This window comes from Puntigrus tetrazona, chromosome 20 (genome assembly GCF_018831695.1).
Source record: "Puntigrus tetrazona isolate hp1 chromosome 20, ASM1883169v1, whole genome shotgun sequence".
Classification (NCBI taxonomy): Eukaryota; Metazoa; Chordata; class Actinopteri; order Cypriniformes; family Cyprinidae; genus Puntigrus; species Puntigrus tetrazona.
This window is the reverse complement of record NC_056718.1, coordinates 15,392,433-15,415,372: the sequence shown is the minus strand read 5'-3', so window position 1 is coordinate 15,415,372 and position 22,940 is coordinate 15,392,433. Positions and strand designations below refer to the sequence as shown.

Genomic DNA, 22,940 nt, shown 5'->3' with positions numbered 1-22,940 from the left:
TACTGTCAGTGCAGGTTTATTTCATTCCATGTTGAAGACAAGCATCACCAAACACATTTTACCCTTTAGTACAGCTGCCAATAGTACAGTTAACTGCTAAATACTAGCATCACATGGCATGCAGTTTCTACGGGCTTATTTAGGACTGCAGTTGGACACATGCTCGTCACTGCTTCTATACTACTGTAACTACAGCACAGAGGGCGTGCAGGACAACGCAATGCAATACAACACCGAGCCACGTTGAATTTTCATATTCACACTTTTCACTGACTGGTGATTTACCATGACAAGGGACTACAATATTTTCTTTTGGGAAACACTACTGAATATTCTTCTACGACTGTGGTTCAAAAATGCTTTCTAGCCATACAACTGGTGACATTAATACATGATTAAGCTACTAATACTGTACGGAAACATCACATGTATATAACTAGATGGTGTATGACAAGCAGATGGACGGATATGAACGAAGCCCACTTTACTGACACTTAACATTTAGAAATGTCACAATCACCGTTACGTGTATTTAGGCATGCGTCACAAAAAACATTAATTAGCTAAGACTGCTGTAGATCCAGACATCGCCTACAAGATACTTTCACGTTCTTCTCCAAAGGTGACTGTGTCAGAGGACACTTTGAGGATCTCAGGAGGATCTCCAGGGTTAAGCCCCCTCTTCAGATGCACCACACGGACATTCTCATTTTGGGTGGTGGTGGTGCTGGACCCAGGAGCCATGATGACGTCACTTCCAGTGGTGGTGGAGCTGGTGATGGAGCCATCTATGGGTTGGCGAACGTTGTTTCCTTGTTGAGCGTTTGTGTTGTTATTGAGGGTGGTGTTGCTGGGTGTACGGTTGAGGTTGTAGCTCTTGGAGGAAGGCCAGCTCTCCTCGGGGCTGCTGGCCAGAAGACTGCACTGGTCTTCAGAGCAGATGGACATGCGGGCGATAGCTGGGTCTTGGAGGCCACTCAGACTATTCGGCAGGCCTCGCTTTCGGGCAGAATTCTCTTCATCCAGCTCAATCAGATTAGCCCTCTCAGACTGAGACAGGTCGGCCTCTTCGTCTTGCAAGGAATGATTAGGAGAGCTTTCGTTGGAGCGAACGCCTGAGTCAGAAGAATCTTTCTTATCTGAAAGGTAATCCTTACCTTTGGCCAAAGATCGATCTCCAGCATCTGAGGCTTTGGGCTCAGGTTTCTTTCCATCCTTGAGCAGAGGGGCGTTGTCTGACTCTTCTGACTCTTCGTCATCACTAGTCAGTTTCTGGTAGCGTAAACCACCTCCAGGTTTCAGCTTCAGATCAGCCCCCTGGAAGAGGCTCACCTTCTCTCCAGATGTCTTGCGTCCCAGAAGTGACTTTGATGACCCATGGTCAACCTTCTCATCCTCTTCTGTTATGGGATCTAAAGTGGGCGTGTCCCCCGAAGCAAAGTCAGTATTATCGGTCCCTGACTTGCTGTTCCCTCGTTTTGAAACAGATTTGCGCCCATCTTGGTCACCTCCATCCTTCTTCTTGTCCTCAGAGCTGGAGTGCAATAGCTGGCCAACAAAAGGTGGCACAGGTTTCTCCATTCCTACCTCAATTTGAGACATGGAGGCGATGTAATCCTGGTAGGCGTTGCGATACTCTGCCTGCTGCTTGTCTGTTAGCTTGCAAATTTCATTGGAGGAATCTTGAGAGTTGAGGCTGGACATACTAGATGTGCGGTGTGTGGGGGCCTATAGAAGTCAAGAGATGTTGAGATAAATAGGGAATGTCTTGGAAAAAAGGGTTCAAAAACCTTGTAAGAATACTTACCATCCACGTAGGGTTGGTGTTCCTAGGAGGCTCATCCAAGCCCACATTACTGAGCTCCTCAAAACTCAGGTTGAAGTTGTACATCGGTGAGGTGTCTGTGTTACCGACTACTCCGTGAACAGGTGCACCAGTGTGCCTGCAAGACTCCGCATGGCCAACCACGCTGCTGCCCTGCTCGCTAGGAGCCTCCTCGTGCAGGATCTGGTTCTCCACATGACGGAGCTCAATCACCTGCACAACATCGACTTCGTTACACTAGTATTTAGGACTATTTATCTTGCATTTCTTGATAATGTACATGCTTTACAACTTAAACATTTGACTTTCATTGAGATTTAGTTATGAATTCTGTTAGGTAAAAGTATCGTTTGGCTGGCACGCATTCTTTCAAAGAATGAAATGTGACAAAGTGTGTAAACAAAGTTAGTAAAAATGTGGTTTAAAAATTATATAATTTGCCACATGTGGCATTATTTATACAGTTTATGATTTTATAGCTATCTTTTATTATTTGAAATTATTATTGCATTTATTTTACTTATATTTATTCATTTTATAAAACTCTAGTAAAAGAAATAATTATTTACAAATAATAAAATCACAATAAAAATAATTAAACAAATATAATCAATTATTTTAATATTAAATCCAATAAATTCAATTATATGAATACCAAAAAATTACTTTCAAAATACATATTTTATATGTATTTATATAATTCAAGTTATACATAAAATTTGAAATTTTGAATTTATACATTTAAACAAGCACACATTTAAATTAATAGACATTTAAATTTTTTGTCTGCTGGCAAAGCAGATCATTATATCGGTTATATAACTACTCACTGTTGTCCTGAAAAGCTGCCAATCTCCAAAATTCATGCTCATCTCCTTCTTCAGCTCATCAACGTTACACTGAGACAGAACTCGACCATTTATGTTAGCCTGGAAAAAAATAATCAGAAAATCAGAACATAGTCCAAAACAGTTTGATATTTTCTTCTCAGTGTATAATTTTTGTGGTTCACAAATACACACCTTCTTAATGGTGGCTGTATACTGAGAAAGCATGCTCTGGTCGATGCCGTCGATAAGTTTGACACGCTCACAGACAACATCTGTGCTCATTGAGCTGAGCAGCATCGATGGAGTGCCTGAGACCACAGAGGCAGAGCCCTGGTACACACAACACGCAGAACCATTAGTGCCACTCAATTACACCAGAACAGTGTGCATATGAAAGATCTCTGAAGCCTTAGGACTGCTACCACAAGAGATAGACCATGCAGATTATCAGAAAACAGTACAAAGGGGATGCAAAAGGTCTTGAATTAAAATTCAAGGAAGAGAGGGATCAAAAAGAGGTACTGCGGATGAAGGTATGCAGTGCATTTTGAACATATCGCTGTCAGCAGGATTTCAAAGAAGCTAGTGCAAATCTAGAGTGATACAATGGTAAGAAAAGGTTAGGGATACAAATAGTGGTACTCAGAATTTGTTAGTGCTGAAGGGTTACATCTACCACCACACTTAACATTAAGTATTATGTAGCTTTCAAAAAGCTGTGTCTAATTATAACAAATCTAAAAAATTGTGACCTACACTACATGGACTATAAATACAGAGCTCTGTTAAGGGAAAGTCAGAGTGGCACCTGGGTTCTGTACTTTTAAAGTTTTCTGACAGAATTCTTTAAAAGTTCAGCATCCAGGCCACACTGTGAGAAGCTGATTATTTCAATGGCTTTTGTGTAAATTGGCATCATTGAAACAAGTGCATCGTCACAATTGAAAGGATACCGAAACAGATTTTTTTAAGGAAAGAAGCTTGAAAGATCCTGGGAAAAGTGAAGGAAGGAGAAGGACTTAATTTCACTGTGACCAAATAAACTATAAACTCCATCTTAGCATGTCACTGTTTTAGTGCAGTGGCAAATGGCATATTTGAATTTTAACCTTTTATTAGGCATCTAACCTCAACTTAAGCCCTTTTATTCCTCCTTCCCCACTGTGAGTGAATTTTATTTTTCCCATAGTGCATGCCGGGGATGTGAGTGTTCGGAGCTCTGGAGAGTGTTAGCATGTGAGGAAGGGAAGCATCAGCAGAGCAGCAGAACTTAAGCCGAGTCTAGAAGGATTCAGTACCTGCTTCTTTTTGAAAGACGGTACCTTACCCTGCTTGAGGAGAGAGAGGAGAGGAGGAAAGAGACAAAGGAGGTGGAAATCGTGAGGGAACTACATTCATGTTGATGAAAGAAAGATGGAGATAGTTTAAACAGGGAGCAAATGAGTCTTTCTCTAGAGCATGTGGGAACTGGTGGACTGTGAAAGCCTCCGGTGAACATTAAGGCAGCTTGTGCTTGACGTCACTAGTTGCTTCTATTCTCACACAAATGAAGCTTAAAATGTACCAAATGTCAAACACTAGGTATAAGGCACTTTACACAAATAGGGTAGAAAACAGGGACTGAAAATGAAAAAAAAAAAAATCTATAAATAATAAGCTCATTTTTGGGATCTAGGTGTGGGATCAAGAATCGGTTTGTATCACAAAACACACAAAAAAAATTATTAAAGTAATATTTGTACAAATGTTATTTTTGTATAATAATAATAATAATAATAATAATAATAATTAAAAACACTTACAATTCCTTTAAAAACAATTAAATAGACTGTTAAAAAAATTTATGTTTTATTGTTAGACATAGTTGAGACGGTCAAGATCTGGAACAGGCCAAAGTCTCAGAGATTTTTGAAGATTAAAATATTTGGCCTTTCGGAAACAAGCCCTTCATGCTAATTTACAATAATTTAACAATTCTTCCAATTTTCACAACAAAAACCATGGATAAGTAATAACACTATTCGTCCAAAGTGCCACAAAGAATATGACAGATGTGCATATCACGCATTACACTCTAAGAAAAAGCATGAAGTATATCTGGAGCAACACCATGAAAACAGTGAAAATAAAGTGATACTGACATATAAGACAAGAGGGAAGAAGAAACTTTATATTCATGTTTATAAAAGGAAACACCTGCAGAGCAAAAATTAAACATTAGCTGTAGAAGAAAAGTATGTCAGCAAATGAAACCCTAGCAAAAATGTCTAACGCTAGAGCTATGCCGTTCTCCATAAGCACAAGGTCTGGCAGCTTTCGTTCATGACTAGTACTTACAAGTCCACTGCTATGGTCCTTGGGATAGCCGGTTTTAATGAATGGACGTGGAAGAACATGAGCAGGGAAGGAACTGCCAGCATACTGTCGTGGCAGCTGGTATAGATGTTGGGGAAAATATGGCTGAGAGACCGAGTTTGGAGGAGAAAAAAAAATTGTAGGGAATGAAAATATAACAGAAAAACATGAATAAATACATGCAGGAATGTTCAAGTTCAATACGAGGTAAACAAATCAATTTATTGAACGTGAAAGATTCCTTTAAATCCAAACATAAAACTCAATCTCTCTCTCTCACATGCACAAATGCTTAAAAAAATAAATGATTTGGAGGGATATAATGTGTACAAACATGTAACCTCATAAACACCTCATTTTGTTACATTACAGGGCTGAACTCAAGAAAACAAGGCAAAACGCTAATCAAAATGGTGTTAAAATTAAGAAAAACAATCACTGAAACACGAGCACAGGAAAATGAATGAAAAATTGTCTGGGTGGGCATGTGGAAATCTTTGGCACTGAAGCTGGAATACTTTGAGAGGTGTGTGCTCGTCCAAGGGACTTCCCTCATCTATTAAATGAACCGACATGCCTAGCAGAGCTCCCCGAGGAAAGTTGAGTCTAAAACACAGCTGAGTCATCAGTCTACCCTTGACACTATTTATCAGTTTTAACTGGACCCATTTCACCTCAAATGCACCCAAAGAGATGGCAATAACGTAATGATAGATTTCAACAAAAACATTTGTGATTCAGTTAAAACTATTGAGTTTAGCGATTCAAGTGATCTTTTGTGTGTTATCCGTGTAGTGACACTCACCCGGTTGTAGAAGGGGTGTTGTGGCCCGGCCATGCCGCTGAAGTAGGCGCTGTGAGGCTGAGGAGATACACCCGGTGGGTTATACGGGCCATTGTAGGAGGCAGTAGGGGAACAGGCAGAGGACTGCTGGCTGTAGACTGATATTGGACGGCCTTCCTGCAAAGGCAGCGTGGGATAGGTGACGCCACCCATGTTCACTTGCTCCCGGGCAGCACGCACATCTAAAAAAAAAGATAAAAACTTGGAAATTATGCTTTTCAAAAAGGTATGACTAAGGTCAACAGAAATACTTCACATGTTCTATCGGTTTTCTCTAAAGCTTCACAATGTGTGTGTGTGTGTGTGTGTGTGTGTGTGTGTGTGTGTGTGTGTGTGTGATTTTTAATTATGTGATTTGTAATATTCTAGCAAAAGATATATTCAAAAACAATGTTGTTATTCTAATTAGTATATTTAATATACATTTACTAATATTACACTTAATGAAAATGTTAAAATGAGTAATAAATTCAGTTTGCAAACTTAGCATTAATTAAGCTGTCAATGCGGCATAAAAATCTAAATAAAAAAATATGATATTATTTAAAAAAAAAAAAATTGTTATTTTAATAAAATATAATAAAATACAAGACTGAATTGCAGCATTGTACAATTCATCCTAAATTAAGCTAATCAATATGCAACAGACATTAAATAAAAAAAATAAAAAAAAAATTTAAAGACTATTAAAACAATGTATTGCTATTAATAAAAAACAAAAACAAAACATAAAATAAAATCCAAAAAGAGTATCAGGACTGCAGATGTTGCCTACATAAAGCTATCACTTAGGGCTGCAACAACTAATCGATAAAATTGATTATTATCAATACTAAAAATTTCTCATTATCGATAAGCCAGGATCTGCCCACAGTGCACGTCCAACTTTAGCCGGCCATATTTCTATGGACAAAATGAATCTGTAATAGTGGAGGAAACAGAATTGGATACTACAGGGGGAAGTACGTGATTAAACTACCCTAACCATGAGAATCATTAATCATGGTGTGCACATATTTTATGAGGAACTGTAAAGGGATACAGCATGTAATTCTGAACATAAATATTAGACATTTCATAACCGCCTTTTATAAGATGAAGAAGAGACTGTGTTCCTGAAGTAAATGATTCTTACCTGTTGGTTAACAGTTTATATTTTTAGTTGTCCTTATTATATTTATTATTTGTTTACTGTTAATAAATGTTAAATTATTAATCATTAATGACGTTTAATAATTGTAATATTTAATGAAGAGAATGAAACTATATTCAGTATATTATTCAAACAAATTTCTGTAAGGTTTCAACAAATTATGTTTTGTGACACTGCCTGATCTAAACTAGTAGTTTAGATCAAACAACAGTATTAGTGATTACCAAAATCTTTTTTTTTTGCTTTCTGCAAATCGGTTAGTCCTCCAATATGCATAAGCTCTTTAGTAACAGTAGTTGGCTATTTCTAGTGATATAATCTATAAAAAAGGCAGAAAAAAGGTCAAGTGTTTTTTTGGTTTTTTTTCAGATACCCAATTATATTCAAAAAGTACATAAGCAAGAATTTAAGCTGTTATGAAAAGCATAGGAGGACATTGTTAAACACTGTTTTCATAGCATACAGTCGACATGTTTGTTTGAAGGACATTGCACATTTTTCAATAAAAAAAAACAAAACAAATTGGGCTTTTTAAAATCAAAACATAATCTATTAATAAACTAATAAACTAATTGATTATTAAAATAATCGTTAGCCGCAGCCCTACGTCACCTAAGCTTTCATTTAGTGGCTAGCTAGATGGGTTTAAATGTGACGAAAAAGAAAAACATTTACCTGCAATAATCTCTCTGAGTTTTGGATCTAAATTAACAGTGCAGGGGAGAAAGGTGCGGATGTCTCGAGCCGCAAGCACTGGAGTTCGGGAAGAAAGGAAAACCTCAAAGCTACGGACATCACCATCTATCTCCAGCAAAGGCTCCACATCTTTAGTGGTTGGAATGTTCTTGGAGATCCTGTCAGGCAGTACATGAAAGATACAAGTTGAGAAACGTGAGACAATGCTAATATTTTAAGGTTTGTAAAAGTTACTTTTGCATGTGTGGAGAGTCCATCACGTTTTCACTAAAACAATGCAGGTCTTGTGAGAATGACTGGTTTTAACATACCCTGGCATAAATTACATTGAGTCTTGCCAGAAAAAACAAAGTCGTGATGGTTTTACTGAAAATGAAAATGATGCTGATATAACTCAGCATTAGCAGCACAATATCTTCATTTCATTTTGCATTTCTGGGGCATGGGCCGCTTTAAGAGTGGAAGAAGTGTGCAGACAGCCAGTATCAACACAATACAGCAATATTACTGATGTTCTGGACGCCAAACCTCTTCATAAAACCGCAAACTTCATATGTTTCCACTTAAACAGACCTAAGGGTTTTCAGAAATGCTCTATAAACCCCTCAAAATGTCAGAATACACCCATGCTGCGAATGCATTCATTTCTCTCTTTATATTTGTGTACAACAAGGACTGCACGGTGATGGTATGTTGCACGTATAAAGAAATAAACATGAGCGCAGCCAGTATATTCCATAATCATTTCATATCTGACGACATATCTACGCAGTGACACAAGTCTTACATGAATAGCATCATCTGACTAATCACCGTAGGGAAGCCTATCTAATGATCCGGACCTGCTTTCTTTGGCTTCATCTGACATACTGTAGCCTCCCATTATTCCTTTCCAGGAAGCTTCCCGAAGGAGACATTTGTCTCTAGAACCCTAATGGGCTACATGCAAAAAAAATAAATAAATAAAAATCATACGGGACAAATACATTACATTAAGATTACTCTGATAAAAAACTATTTTTGCACAGATTAGCTATGATCTGATTTGTTGATCTCAAGTTTAAGACAACAGTGTGTGTTTCTGGCAATCTGATTAGCTACAAAACTACTGTGATGATAAAGCATACGGTGAAATTGAAACATTGTTGTTTCGAATTATGTTAGCACAAAATCGGTTTTCTAGAGAACTACAGTACAACATCATAAGGACATTATAAAACGTAAATAGCTTCATATGGTTTCTTTAAAAGCCCTCACCTTTCATAGATGGTTTTCAGAGTTGTCTGATCCGGGATGCCATCTGTCTCTTCCAGGTAGAGTATGAGCCAGGATGTGCGATATGGCCACTGCTCAGTCAAGTTGATCCAAGATGCAAGCCGGTCCCAGTTAAAGCTTATCTGATTGGCCCTCAGCAAGCGGCCTTAATAAGGGAAGCATATTTCATGAGTACTGAATGTTCAGACTTTATTTTATATCTGAAAGTTTATATTCCATTATATTGACTACATACACTACCACATTTGGGGTTGGTAAGTTTTAAATTTTTTTAATTTTTTTTAAAAAGAAGTCTCACTGAGGCTGCATTAATTGGAGCAAAAACATTATTTTATATTTAAAAATGTAATTTATTCCTGTGATGGCGAAGCTGAATTACAAGCAGCCATTATTTCAGTCTTACTAAAAATCATAGTGATATGGTAATTTGGTCATTGTTTATTATTAATCAATAATTTTTTAAAAGGTTGTAGTGCATTTTTAAGAATTCTTTAATAATACATACTAAATTTTGTATATTGTGTTTGTGCTATTTTATATATTTGTATATTATTATTATTATCTGTGTCTAGTCAATCAATCACATTTATTTATTTATGCTTTTAACAATACAGATAGCATCAAAGCACTGACATTCTGATTTGTCATTCTGTCTCATTGTGGAGCTTCTGTCAGAACAAATTCCTCATGTGTAAACGTACATAGCAATAAAGCTTATTCTGATTCTAATCCTAATAAAAAAGAAACAACATAAATGTCTGTACTGCCATTTAATCAATTTAATATGCCCATGCAGAATATATATTATCAATTTCGGTCTAAAAAAGATATATCTGAATTTAAACTTTCATAGAATAGAATAGAATTTATACGTATGCAACCTGTCTTACTTCAATAAGGAGACATATTTCAGAGTAATACATGATAAAGCCAAAAAACATCATGTTTCATTTGGATTGCAAAAGGTGGCCATTACTAACCAGACTAAACTTTTTTGACTATTAGTAAACATTACCTAAACGCTCAAGTAACGTCGTTGGAAAAGTAAAGTTGTTTTGGGGTAAGAGTAAGATTTTTTTTTTCTTTGAAATAACATGCGGTGACGTTGACCTTAAAGATTGAATGCTGACCTGTGACTGATACAATGTTGAGGAGTCTCCTCATAGTCTGAGGGCTGATGTCACTGAACCAGTCCTCAGTGACGAGCAGTTTTGTGAGGTCAAAGGACATCTGACGCGTGACTGACCTCTGCATCTGTCGACGGCGATAAGTATCCTGAGGAGAGATCAGCCAGATTTGAATTTATCCTAAATCAACAGCATCAAGGAATACAGGGAAGGAAAATGTCAAGGGAGAAATTTGGAAAGGTTTTGTGATATGAGCGTATCATGCAGTAAAACATTACTGTCATTGGATTAGTCACACACACGCTGCACAAACACAAGCCATGGGACTCCCAGACAGGACAAACAATTCCATTCATCTTTGGAGTTCGAATCATAACGCCATTGCAAACATCACATATCTCTGAATCATTATAAAGCAAGTAGCCTTAAAGCATAAAGCAGCGTATCTATCAGCTTACCCTGCGGTTAAGAGTCGTCTTGCTGCCAAACTTGGTTTGGTCACCCAGGCTGTTCTGGGACAACTTTCTGTCCAACTCCTCATGCCAACCTAGAGTATAAGAAAATGATAAGAAATTTGCTCCGCAAGCATTTTTGTAATGCAGCATTTGATTTACAACAAAGTTTGAAAAGCTAATATGAAATGTTGGTGAGAATACAGTTAGGGCAACATGGTTTGGACGTTATGTTGGCAAGATATGCTCGGCTACATTTTATACACCACCACACAAATATTCAGAGAGACGGTCATTTTTTATTAAGTTGATCAGAAGCAAAGGTGAAGACATTTATAATGTAAAATATTTCCATGCTAAATAAACGCTGTTTTTTTTTATCTTTCTAGTCATCAAAGAATCGTTAAAAAAAAAAACTGTAAGAAGCACAACTGTGTTTCATTGTTATAATAATAAAAATATTTCTAGAGCACCATATCAGCATACTGGAACCATGGCTGCTCATAATTCAGCTTTGTTTGGATTCATAGGAATCGTTTTAAATAAATGCAGTCTTGACAGGAAAAAAAGATTTCCTTCAAAAAACATTTTTTTTGAATGGTAGTTTATTTTGAAACGCAAGGAAGACTACTTCATAATAGACATCCTACTGTATCCTAACTCCCTCATCCCATGTTGATACAAACCCTCAGAGTTTCCAGTGTCTCCGTTAGCAGGAGTGGGAGCACACATCTTCTTTGCACTGCTGAGGCCACGGCTGTTGAGGAAGACAGGAAGGTGGACGATGTTGCGCATATAATCATGGCCATTGATGTTGGAGTCCCGCAGAACGCTGTTTAGATTCTGGTTTATAGCTTTGATGATGATGTGAGGATCACTGGCAAAGATAGAGATGAAAGGGCCCTTGGAGAACAGCACTCTCACCTAATTAGAAACACAATTTTGACAGGTTTTTGTTATTGGCCTAAAAAGTGCTGATTTAAACAACACATTTTACAGAATTTAAGAGAGACTTCTCTCATTTTTAATCAAACTAACATTCACATCACATGCACTAGATCCTCTGTCGGTACAATGAAAGTCAGCATCCTAGTGTTTCTTTAGATGTATGATAACATTATTTTATTTAGAAAAGTACCAATTACTCTTGTCAGGGCCTGAATAAAATTGACTAAATAGATTAGGGTTATCACTAAAACAACGGGTCTGTTCAGTCTTTCTTAGATTAGCAGTTCTAGGAGACCACTGTCATTTAAAATGATTTTATCAGCTTGAAGTTTACTTTTAGTTTCACCTTCATTCATTTGTATTTGAATTGCTTTCTTTTATGATTTTAATAAATTTAGTGCTTCACAGATAATTTGCCCGAAATGCAGTTTTGTCAACTATCTAATTATGATATTTTATTTTAGTGGAGCTTTATTTAAATTAATGCCAATGATATTTACAGGGTTTCTACAAATTTTAGAAGGGTAAGTTTAAGAATTTTTAAAGGCCTTTTTTTGAGACCAACTATGTAAAGGAAATGTAGAAAATGTATAGAAAATGTAAAGGCAAAAGATTCTCCAACTATAATGTCTAGGGAGCACATGAAGAGTTGTATTTACAGCAACATGTCAAAGTAAAAAAATGAACTGATTTAACTAATTAATTAATTAATTAATGGATACCTCTGATTCAACCACTTAAATGTGGAAATAACTTTTACATTCTGATCAGATACATTCTATCGTATATATCTATATATCTCTATATGACAGCGGTTTTAAACCTGGCCTGGGGACCCAACACCAGTGCACATTTTGCATGCCTCCCTCATCTAGCACACCTGAATTAAAATGGGTGTCTTATAAAACGTGCAGTGGTGAGGAGAACTAGTGCTCTATGACAGCGGTTCTCAACTGCTTTGGCCTTGGAACCCTCGTTTTCCTATGATCATCAAGCTGCGACCCACTATATATTCACAGTGCTTTGATGCAACCTGTGTTGTTAAAAGCGCTATATAAATAAAAATGATTGATTGATTGATTGATATATATATTCCAAAACGTTAATTAAGCTAAGAACATGAATACTACTGAATAAACAGTCTATAAAGATTTACATTTTTAAGGCCTTAATCCACGTAAAAGCAATTTAAGACTTTAAGACCTGCGGAAACGCTGCATTTAGTTGTTCTAGTTAGCTTAGCTCGCTGGTGCTTACCGTGTCAAGCATCTGCAGCACTTTATCCTGTTCACAGGAGTCCAGTCCATCAATAATGACTGCTAGACGTGTCTGGTTCTGGGTGAAGCCATCTATAGTTTTGGCCATCTTAGCCATAAGCTCCACCTCATTCTTCAAGACCTGTGAAAAAACGTTGACCATCTGTGACGCTGTACACAAATATTACTTGTTTATGACTCTGCAGCTCTTTGAATAAGTTACCCTGAAGCCTGCGAACAAACCTTCATAAAGCCCTCACTCTTCAGCTTGTGCATCTTGTTGGCGGCACTGTGCAGCCTCTTCCTCTGGGAGTTCAGAACTGAGTCTGTCACCTGCCACCAGGTGCGACAATTAAGCAACAGCGCCAAACCAACTACACTCGCCATTGACACCAGCACTGCGTTCACGGTCTGGTTTTGCCCGTCCACCTTGAAGACCGCCAACAGGGCCATTCCCATGATCAAGCAGCCCAGGATGAAAAGGAAGATAACAAAGGATGGGATGCAACATGTCTTCTTCCACTTCTTTTTACCTGAGGGTAGACATGGCCGCAACAATAAATGTAATGTAACAGATAAAGGCTGTATATTAAAATGATTAAGTTCTCCCCAAAATGAACATTTCACCTTTCTTTCTTTCTTTCTTTCTCAAAAACACTGTTCTTTGCGTAAATAAAACAAAAAAAAAAATTTTCCCCTGAGTTACGTCTTCCACCATTTTGGAGGTTACTTAAGAATGTATTTGATTTAGCACTGTTTACGTTCGGGGGCAAAACACACAAAGTAATAACCGTTTTTTATGCCTATGGGAAAGCATGCATATGAATTGTGATACTCTCTAAAATAGCAGAAGACATAACTCAGGGCAGAAGAATGGTTGAGTAAATTATAAAGTATTCTCGTAACGCCACAAAAGTGAAGTTGAGCTACTGATGTCACATCCTGTTTTTCCAGTGTATTTATTATGGTTTCTAGACTTGGATCATTTTAGTTATATTCTATGGAGCATCAGATAGTTCTCCAATTTCATCAAAAATATCTACAAAAATATCCACAGGTTTGGAACGGCATGAGGGTGAATATTTAATGACAGAATTTTCATTTTGGGGTGAGTTAACCCATTAACATAGTCCCTGAAGAATTCAGAACAGTTAAGTGGCCTTTACCTTGAGTGTCTTCAGTTTTAAAGACTCTGAAAAGTCTGGTGGCTAAAAAGCCAAACTCCCTCTCACAGGCATCCGAGAGAGTAGCAATCATTTCGGCCATGGACGTCTCCCCACCCACACTGGATAACCTGTTATAGTCTGTGAACAGAAACCTGAGAGAGAAAAAAAATATATATCAGTTTTCACTTTCCAAAGAGTCACATTCAAACCAGGCCTCTTTTTTTCCTTTCTTCTGCTAGAATTGAAAAAAACTAGCCAATACACAAAAAACATGAAAATGTAAAAAAAAATTATTATACATTTATTATACGTTTTTTTCTCACCAAGGCTCATCAATGAACTAGGATGCATTCATTTGATCAAAAATACAGTAAAAACACTGCGAAATATTATTTTTATGTAAAACAGCTGGCTCATATTTTATCATAATTTAAAATGTAATTTATTGTTGTGATGGCAAAGCTGATTTCTGAAGGACAATTCATTCTAACATAGATTATACACTAATACTAATATACACTAATTTGGTGCTCAAAATATTTGTTTATTACTCTTTACTCTCCATTATTATCAATGATGAAAACATTGTTGTTGCTGAATTTGTGATACACGTTTTTGTTTTCAGGTTTCTTTGATGAATAGAAAGTTAAAAAAATATTTTCAATCAACTTGTAGACTATATGTAATTACCTGACAGGCAGTGCACGGGTGGTCTGTTCTGGCAGCTCTGGTGGGTTGACGAACATGAGTTTGAGCAGAAGCTCCAGGTATCCAATGTGTCGGGCCAGACGGGTGCTGATGACCCAAGCCCAGTTCCAGCTCTCACCCTCACGCCTGCTCCCGAAGTACACAACCACTGCGTAGAGATAGAGAGTACGTTATGCATGTTCGTTGAGCAAAAAAATCTGGGTTTTTAATCATGAACACAGAACTTAGTCTGGGACAATAAATTACCGGTCTGTTTTTCTTACCGAAGAATACATAAAGCAGTGCCAGAATGCTGAGAGAGATGGCAATAGCCAGCTTGGGATCCACAGTGAAGCCGAGCACTAGCGCGACAGAGCCGCACAGCAGGAACGATAATAACACAACTAGCCAGGAAAACTGGAACAAAGGCTCCACCTGCTGACCTGCAAATGTCTTCATCTCATCTGAGAAAGAAATATGAAGATTCATCCACCAATAAATATACACCAGATGCAGTGAATTGAGCTCGATTAAACATTTCAAGCTCAGAAATAGCTAAAAAGCTAGGTAGGTACGTTCTGTACATGAGTAAACTGTGCTTTAAAATATCCTTTTCAGGTCACTTTCCTAGTTTAAGCCGAGCGACTCTAAATAATGCTCACCCTCTAGTTTCTTGAGCAGGAAGGACTTGCCGCTGCCCCACTGGGCATACAGACCCACACAGATGGGCGGCTGCATGGTGGGCTCACTCAGGATGTCTGCCAAAGCACTGCTGTACAGGTCATAGCCCAGCATGTCCCCATCTGACTCTGTGGGGGACAGATGTCCTAAAGGGGACAACACAGAGAGGGGCAAAAATACACACAGGTCATTCATAACGTACAGAAAACGTGGTATAATTTAGTGCTGAAATGCAACTACAGCAATTCAAAACATATGTTTACTTTAAAAAAAAAAGTACGTTCTGAACTATAATGAACAAGGCTCTGGTTTTTGTGGATCAATTAGACTACGTAGCGCAAAGAAACCAATCTAATCTGGTTTGTCAACAAATGAGTCTTATCAGCAAAAACTCAACACAGTGCAATTTGATTCCTGAAATTGATTCTTTTAAATTGTTTTTTAAAATAAATAATTATAAAAGTTGAGCTCCTGTTTAGAAACCATCTGAAACACTGGTCTGTATAATTTATAGCAGATTTATCTAGTGATCTAACCATTTTCATACGTAAGAAAATCTGACATTATAACTAAAATAAACCCTAATTAATCTAAATGAAATGGAATCAAAATCAGAACTATACCAACTAAACTTGCGAATCACAATATAATTAAATCAGGAAATCTATAATCAATATCCAGCCTTAATAAGAAGTGTTATGCGATAGTTAAGCTCATGATGAAGAACAAATGTCAGACTCACGGGCTCCAAAAATCTGGGTGAGGATGCTCTTCTGGTGGCTGCAGTCGATGTTATAGGGTGTCTCCCCAGCTTTGTTGGGCCGGTAGAGCAGGCGGCCATCTTTAGGGTTACGCAGAAGGAGCTCAGCCAGCCTGCGGCTCCGTCCACGAATGGCAATATGAAGAGGGGTGTCCCCTTTCTGAAGCCAAAGAGAGCAGATATACGAAGTGCGTTATAGTTGCATCATGTGAATGCTAATAATGCGCATGAAACTGTGACCGATGTTTTACCTTGTCAACAGCAGATACTTTGGCCCCTTTGTCCAGCAGCAGCTCCACTATGTCTATGTTCCTCATCTTTGTGGCCTTGATTAGTGGAGTCTCAGAATCCTACATATAAAAAACAAATACAAACTGAAGACTTGGTTTAAAACTGTGAAAAAAAATCTCTTTGACGCAAGCCTTGCCGTTCTTTACCTTAGTGGTGGTCTCTGTGTCAGGGTTGCACTGCAGTATGTCTCGGACCATGGTTGCATTGCCTTTCTCTACAGCCCAGTAGAGAGCGGTCTTATTTTCCTAAAACAAACAAATTTCCCATAACTCTTTTACACTTGCAGTTTAAAGTTGGACTGTACAATTAATCATATTTTAATTGTGATTGTGATTTTTGCTTAAATAGTTTGGACCCTCAAAACACAACATACGTTAAAGAAATAGTTCTCCAAAAACTCACCCCCAAGTGATCCTACTATCAGAGGTCTATATGACGTTTTTGTTTCAGACGAACACAGTCTGAGATTTTTTTTAAAAGTTATCCTAGCTCTTCAAAGCTTGGTAATGCTCTTGGATACCGCTATCCATGAGCATTACCAAGCTTTGAAGAACTAGGATAACTAAGCTCTGTAAATCGGAAATATCCACAAGTTCTGTGACATAAACTATCCTATACGCCTACAGGGGTTATCACATGTCCTCAGATTGATGGGTTTTTGTAACATAAATATTTCTAGTTTTAAAATTGTAATGTAAATAATTGACTTACATTTTTTTCAGCTTCTTGGCTGACGTATGACGTATGACGTAAGTTGTATCATACGTCGAGTCATAGGTCAGGCAAGAAGCCAGAAGGCAAAGCTCAATCCGTCAGTAAGTTATTTACTTCAGAATTTTAAAACTAGAAATATTTTTTATCATCATTCTGCTTCAAAAGACTTGTGATAACCCCTGAAGGCGTTTAGGTTAGTTTTACGTCACAGTACTTGCAGATAAATCCGATTTACGAAGCTTTAAAATAATGGCCAGCATTACCAAGCTTTGAAGAGCCAGGATAAACTTTTTAAAAACTCAAGACTGTGTTCGTCTGAAAGAAGTCATATACACCTAGGATGGCTTTGTGTTTTTATGTGCAATAATTCTAATTAAATGTTAAAAAGATTGAGTAATAACTATAGTTTATAAATAATAATGTGACGATCAGTTTAACAATTCTTAATATCTTCACATATATGTTACCTGGCCTCTAATGTCGATGTCTGCATATTTATGCAGTAGTGCCCTCACAATCTCAACATGCCCACCTCTCACAGCTCCAATCAGCACAGTGTCTCCACTCTACAAGTTAAAAACACAACAGACATTACCTAACATAATATCGCAGGTCATTTTTATCCAATATATCGGTTTTACCATTACTGTTTGTTTACAGGTTTGTTGAGAGGTTTAACCCACCCTGTCAGGGATATTGACGTATGTTCCGGCATCAAGCAGGTCCTGCACAATCTCAGTGTAGCCTTCTTTAGCTGCGATCATCAGAGCTGTGTTTCCATCCTTATCAGTCATGTTCACATTTGGGTTCCTCTTCAGAAGCTCTTTCACCACTTCTGTATATCCCCCCTTCACAGCCACGATCAGAGCCGTCATGGAGTTCTGAGTGGGTGAGATTAATAACATTAGACCGACAGGTCCTCGGGATTCTGATGTGTGGTTCTCAAACAGGGCCCTAGGAAGCCTCAGACAACTTTCAAGGAGACAAGGTGACTTAAAGCAATTCAAGATCAAGATCAAGTTAAAAACAACCAAAAAATCTAAATATGTCTTAAAAAAGCTTAGGTAAAAAGCTTCAGCATACATATTTTTCAGTTAATATGTAAAGTTATGTACATTTATTATGAAAATTTATTTTGGTTTGAGTACCGAAATACTTCTTGAGGATTGATGATTATATCAATTTCAAAAGTGTGATTTCTAGACCTGCAAAAGTCCCATAAATCCAATTTTAGGTACAACCCATTTTTTAAATAATAGATATTTTGCTAGTTATGCCACGCTCCATAATATTTTATTGGGTAGGAATCATCAAAATACAGATAAATCCTTATTCAGTAAATAACGATCTGGGACAATGCTTTATATATTGAGCACATACCGCCCCCTCCTGGTCAACATCAGCTCCGTTCTCCAACAGGTGCATCACACAGTCGTAGTGACCCTTTCTAGCAGCCCAGATCAGTGGGGTGGTGCCATACTAAAAGCATAAAATGACACGTTTTAAAAGTTAAACAAACCTTTATTATATCTCACAGTAAAAACAACAACAAAATAATTGTTCACAATAGAAGCGCAACGACTGCTCATTAAAAGACTGACCCTTTCCATTGTAAGTACATTATTATTCATTATTTAATCACGGTGATGAAGGGTTGTTTTAGCTCACCTTATCAGAGCAGTTGACTTTAGCTCCATGCTCCATCAAGAGTTTCACGATCTCTGCATGTCCTCTACCGGCTGCCCAGATAATGGGGTAAACGCTGTATTGCTAACCATGTGAAACGCATGACAAATTTCAGTCAGTGCGTTTATTAAACTGCCATTATTTGCGTTCATTATTGATTTAGTATGATTTGCATGTGCTTATACCATATGCAAGTTTTACCTGTCCAGTGGTGTTTGGGTTTGCTCCAGCCTCAAGCAGGACCGTGGCCACCTCAACTCTACCTTTATATGAAGACCAAGTAAGAGCGGTCCAACCCCCCTGCATGTCACAAAGGTTTTTTCATTAAATAAGATTTTTTATTCTTTTGAAATGTGATTGCTTTTGATGCAAACTTTGCTATAAGATTTTCTCACCATGTCTCTGTGCTCAATGTAAGCACTGTTATCCAGCAGCTCTTTGACTACCTCCACATGCCCCTCCTTAGCCGCAGAGATCAGAGCGGACCAGCAGTCCTATCAGGAAAAAGCACAGAGACAGGTCGCTATGGAAACCATTGAACCACTGGCTAACGTCACCATGGGAACAGTGTTGGAGTGTGCAGGAGCTGTGCTAGACTGAAAAGCCCTACGGTTATAATGCACAACACACCTTATATGGGTTTTAAATGTATGGCGAAAAATATTGCACAGGAAAATAAAAGATTTAAATTCTAATTTTTGATTAATAAAAAAAAAAAAAAATCTTGTTTATAACACTGTAATAAGCTGCTGCCAATAACATCCAATAATGTTTGCTCCACTTTTGGTTGGTAAATGTTTTGTGAATATCTGCAGTGATTGAAAAGAAACAAAAGCGACTACCTGCCAGCTCTGTTTGTAAATCTAAAGTGGATATTTTCTCACCACATCATCCAAATTGACATTTGCTCCTCTTCTGATGAGCTCTTGAACGATCTCAAGACTGCCCTGCTCTGAGGCCAACATCAGAGGAGTCTGTCCATTCTGTCAAATACACAACGAGAGATTTGATATTTGAGATTCATTTGACATTTTAACAGATCATCTTGAACTGCATTTGACTTTTTTTCCCAGTACAACTTACATCGCTTCGACCATCCACCTCTTTGAACTTGTCAAGGTGGGCTTTAACGGCAGCCAGATTCTCTTCTTCCACATAGCTGAAGAGGTTCTGGATGGCCAGAGTGGTCATCTTGATGGAGGTTGTGGTGTCCATGATCGGCGTTCTCTGGGACACCCTGAACAGAAATACGTGTAGTCAATTTCAAAACACAGATTGTGAACAGAGACGGTCTAAGCTCATCTGAATACTGCAGTGAGTCTTTGAGGATAAAAATGTGAAATAAAGTAACCGAAATAAAATAGTTTGAGATTAGAGATGTTAAATTGCTGAGCTAGCCTGACTGACAGGTGATATCAGAGCATTTGCTTCAGGGCAGGCCAAGAATAGCAATGGACTTTAAATGTCAGGACAAAAGAAGGCTGGCAGAGATAAGCATAACACAGTACTAGCCGTTCATTTTCTCCAAACACTTCCACAGACACACTCTAACAGGTTTCCCTTCAGTTAATTAGTGCAAATACTAAGCTTAAATATCTATAAAAAAAAATAATAAAAAAAACAACCCACACACAATAATACACTTATTTATGTGTTTATTTCTATTATGTCTTTGTCTATATTCTATACCAGCGTCTATGGCTATTTTCATGGAAACATCAGTGTACAGTATTATTATATATGCAGTAGTAATGAAAAACAACTTAACATAAATTAAATTTATAACAATTTTCACTTGAATGTTTGACATGTAAACGCTTAATTAAAAAAAAGAATAAATTCCTGGTGAAACAGTAAATAAATAAATACAATGCAAATACAACAGATATACAGAATGACGACATGAACAACAGAATGCTCGATGGACAGATACATAAAATATAAACGCTGACAAGCAACACCTTTCACCACCCTGTGTGGAAAAATCCAAGCACAAACCAAACCAAATAAATGTTTAACATTAATATTTTACAGCCTTATTTAATATGCGCCTGCACGTGACCCTCAATTTAACCTTCAATGTCGCCTGTATGAAAAAAGGGAAAACCAGACAAGCACTCAACAAACAACAACAAAGAGAACACGGCAGCTCGCTCAGGAATCCAAAGAGCTCTTCAAGCTCTATCTGTGAAACACGGCACCAAAGTTATTCTTATAAACTACTACCTGACACCATATATCCAGCACACTCAATGTCACGCCGTCTTCTGCTTTTGTATGAATGCCTGTAGATTGCTGGCTGTGACTGCTGTCTGTCTGTCTGTCTGCTCTGGAATGGCATCATGCATTATTTATGGCGACCAAGAGCGGTTCACGCCTAGTGTCTACAGCAAGATGCTGAGATGACTGACAGCCCTACAATTACAATGGCGAGAAGTGCTCTATATTACATGGGTATTTATAAAAACTGGCGAGAAGCACACTACATTACATAAAATCATTAAAAATAACTATAGATGATGTTTTCTAGCCCATATAAACGTTGTATATATTAGCTATAAAAATAGAACAAATCAATAAATACAGCAATATTTACTGTTTTAATGTTTTATGTTTTTGTATGTGCTTCTCTCCATGACAGACAGACAGACATACAGAGAGATAGACAGATGGATAGGTGAGTAAGAGCACAATAAAACCACCTTATCTGCCCTGTAAAAACAATTATTAATCCTGATATATTAGGCTGTCTAAACATTATTGTAATTTGATATTAAAAATGTATTTCTAGAAATAACCAGGGCGTGCAGTGTCTCGTCTACACGTCTGCATGTCGATGCCCTTACTCACTACGAGAGAGCAGCCAATTAATCGCCATCAAAACAACCCTGAACAGATCGACCGAAACTTAGTGCATTTACGTAACAAACTACATCTTATCGGCTGTGAATGTTCGATTCTGCTCAACTCCACGGCTCGATGCTCGTTATTGTCCTTTGGGAGGCTGTGAACTGTCAATCATACGCGGCATCAACCGACAAACGCGATTTAAAGCCTACTTCCGCTCTTTGTTGCGAGACATACCTCACAGAGAAGAAACGTTGAAATGCTCGGCGGTCCGAAGGTCCGTTTAGAGAGGCGTATTTCTCTGTAGTTTTTTCGGTCTACGGCGCTCCTCTCTTCCTACTCACCATCTTCAACAGCCATTTTGACGAAGCAGAGCGCTGCGCTCCGGATCGAGCTTCTTCCTGGCGAGTCCCTGACAACACACGGCGTGACGTCACGGCCCACTCAGATCGGCACATGATGATTACATGTGATAGCTGACGGTATCATATACGGGAAGCGGTACTATATAACCCAACAGCTGCGGTCGTTTTTTGTTGTAGAGTATTTAATATTGTGTATTTCATCCTGCAGTTGCCTGTCCAAGGGCAACGGAACAACGAATGTTTCTTCAACTAGCCTATTTAGAAAATAAAATAACTAAATAAACAGGCTACTTTTCACACTTTCGCTAGTTTCAAAAGTGAACCAAACGTATAAACCTTCCGCTTCCACAGGATCACAAATGAAGAGCTCATTTGCAAAAAGATAACTTGCGTTTCTCAGTGTGTGTGTGTATATATATATACAGCCAACACAATAAACATGAGCCATCTGTTTTTGCAAATAAACTCAAATATAGATTGCATATAGGTTATATGTAACCTAAATACACACATTATACCCTATACAAATAAATATATATATATATATATATATATATATATATATATATATATATATATATATATATATATATATATATATATATTATTATTATTATTATTTGACTAGAGGTTGTAAAAGGTTCTTGGTGTGATATTTAACATCTCATTACATATTAAACTCACCTGTTGAATGGATTCTAAGAAACATTCTATTATAATAGAATCTTAAAATAATTATCTAAATAATGAAATTCTGGGTCTGCAATGAGTGTAAAATAAATGTAAACTAGGAAAGAAAGAAAGAAAGAAAAGTGGCTGTTTGGACATAAACGTGCCTGTAACTGGAAGTAACATCCTTATAATATAATGTCAGCAAGATCAAGTAACTTATTGTTATCTCTAGTGGCACAAAGTGCACAGTTTGTCTGCAGAGCAAAGGGCACATGTTCATCTACGTTAAAGCTTGTAAGAATATAAGAAA

General features: G+C 37.6%; 1 protein-coding gene across 5 annotated transcripts; it reads right to left on the bottom strand.

The window, feature by feature from the left end:
* Positions 1–22,020, bottom strand: kidins220b (kinase D-interacting substrate 220b). 5 transcript variants are annotated; one of them, XM_043218705.1, is made up of 30 exons: positions 21,831–22,020; positions 19,830–19,983; positions 19,631–19,729; positions 19,142–19,240; positions 18,948–19,046; positions 18,729–18,830; positions 18,441–18,539; positions 17,744–17,941; positions 17,528–17,626; positions 16,493–16,591; positions 16,307–16,405; positions 16,038–16,215; positions 15,277–15,441; positions 14,899–15,078; positions 14,618–14,783; positions 13,928–14,079; positions 13,005–13,294; positions 12,763–12,903; positions 11,244–11,481; positions 10,564–10,652; positions 10,109–10,253; positions 8,961–9,123; positions 7,683–7,861; positions 5,816–6,036; positions 4,993–5,115; positions 3,954–3,986; positions 2,848–2,985; positions 2,656–2,754; positions 1,808–2,038; positions 1–1,728 (listed from the first exon to the last, which is right to left on the bottom strand). In XM_043218705.1, exons 2-30 carry the CDS (start codon positions 19,959–19,961, stop codon positions 592–594), a joined length of 5,193 nt encoding a protein of 1,730 aa, XP_043074640.1. In that variant the 5' UTR covers positions 19,962–19,983; positions 21,831–22,020; the 3' UTR covers positions 1–591. The 5 variants fall into 5 exon arrangements, with proteins under 5 accessions (XP_043074640.1, XP_043074641.1, XP_043074642.1 ...); XM_043218706.1 differs by having other exon boundaries at positions 3,954–3,983; XM_043218707.1 differs by lacking the exon at positions 3,954–3,986.
* Between the last annotated feature and the right edge of the window lie 920 nt (positions 22,021–22,940).

What these genes read in the sequence shown, in the direction of transcription:
- kidins220b (XM_043218705.1), bottom strand. Translation starts at nt 19,961, where the DNA reads ATGGACACCACAACCTCCATCAAGATGACCACTCTGGCCATCCAGAAC. An exon ending in AGGTGGATGGTCGAAGCGAT is followed by an intron (nt 19,730 to 19,829) that starts GTAAGTTGTACT and finishes TGTATTTGACAG; the next exon opens with AATGGACAGACTCCTCTGAT. An exon ending in AGGACCATAGCAGTGGACTT is followed by an intron (nt 3,987 to 4,992) that starts GTAAGTACTAGT and finishes TCTCTCCTCAAG; the next exon opens with CAGGGTAAGGTACCGTCTTT.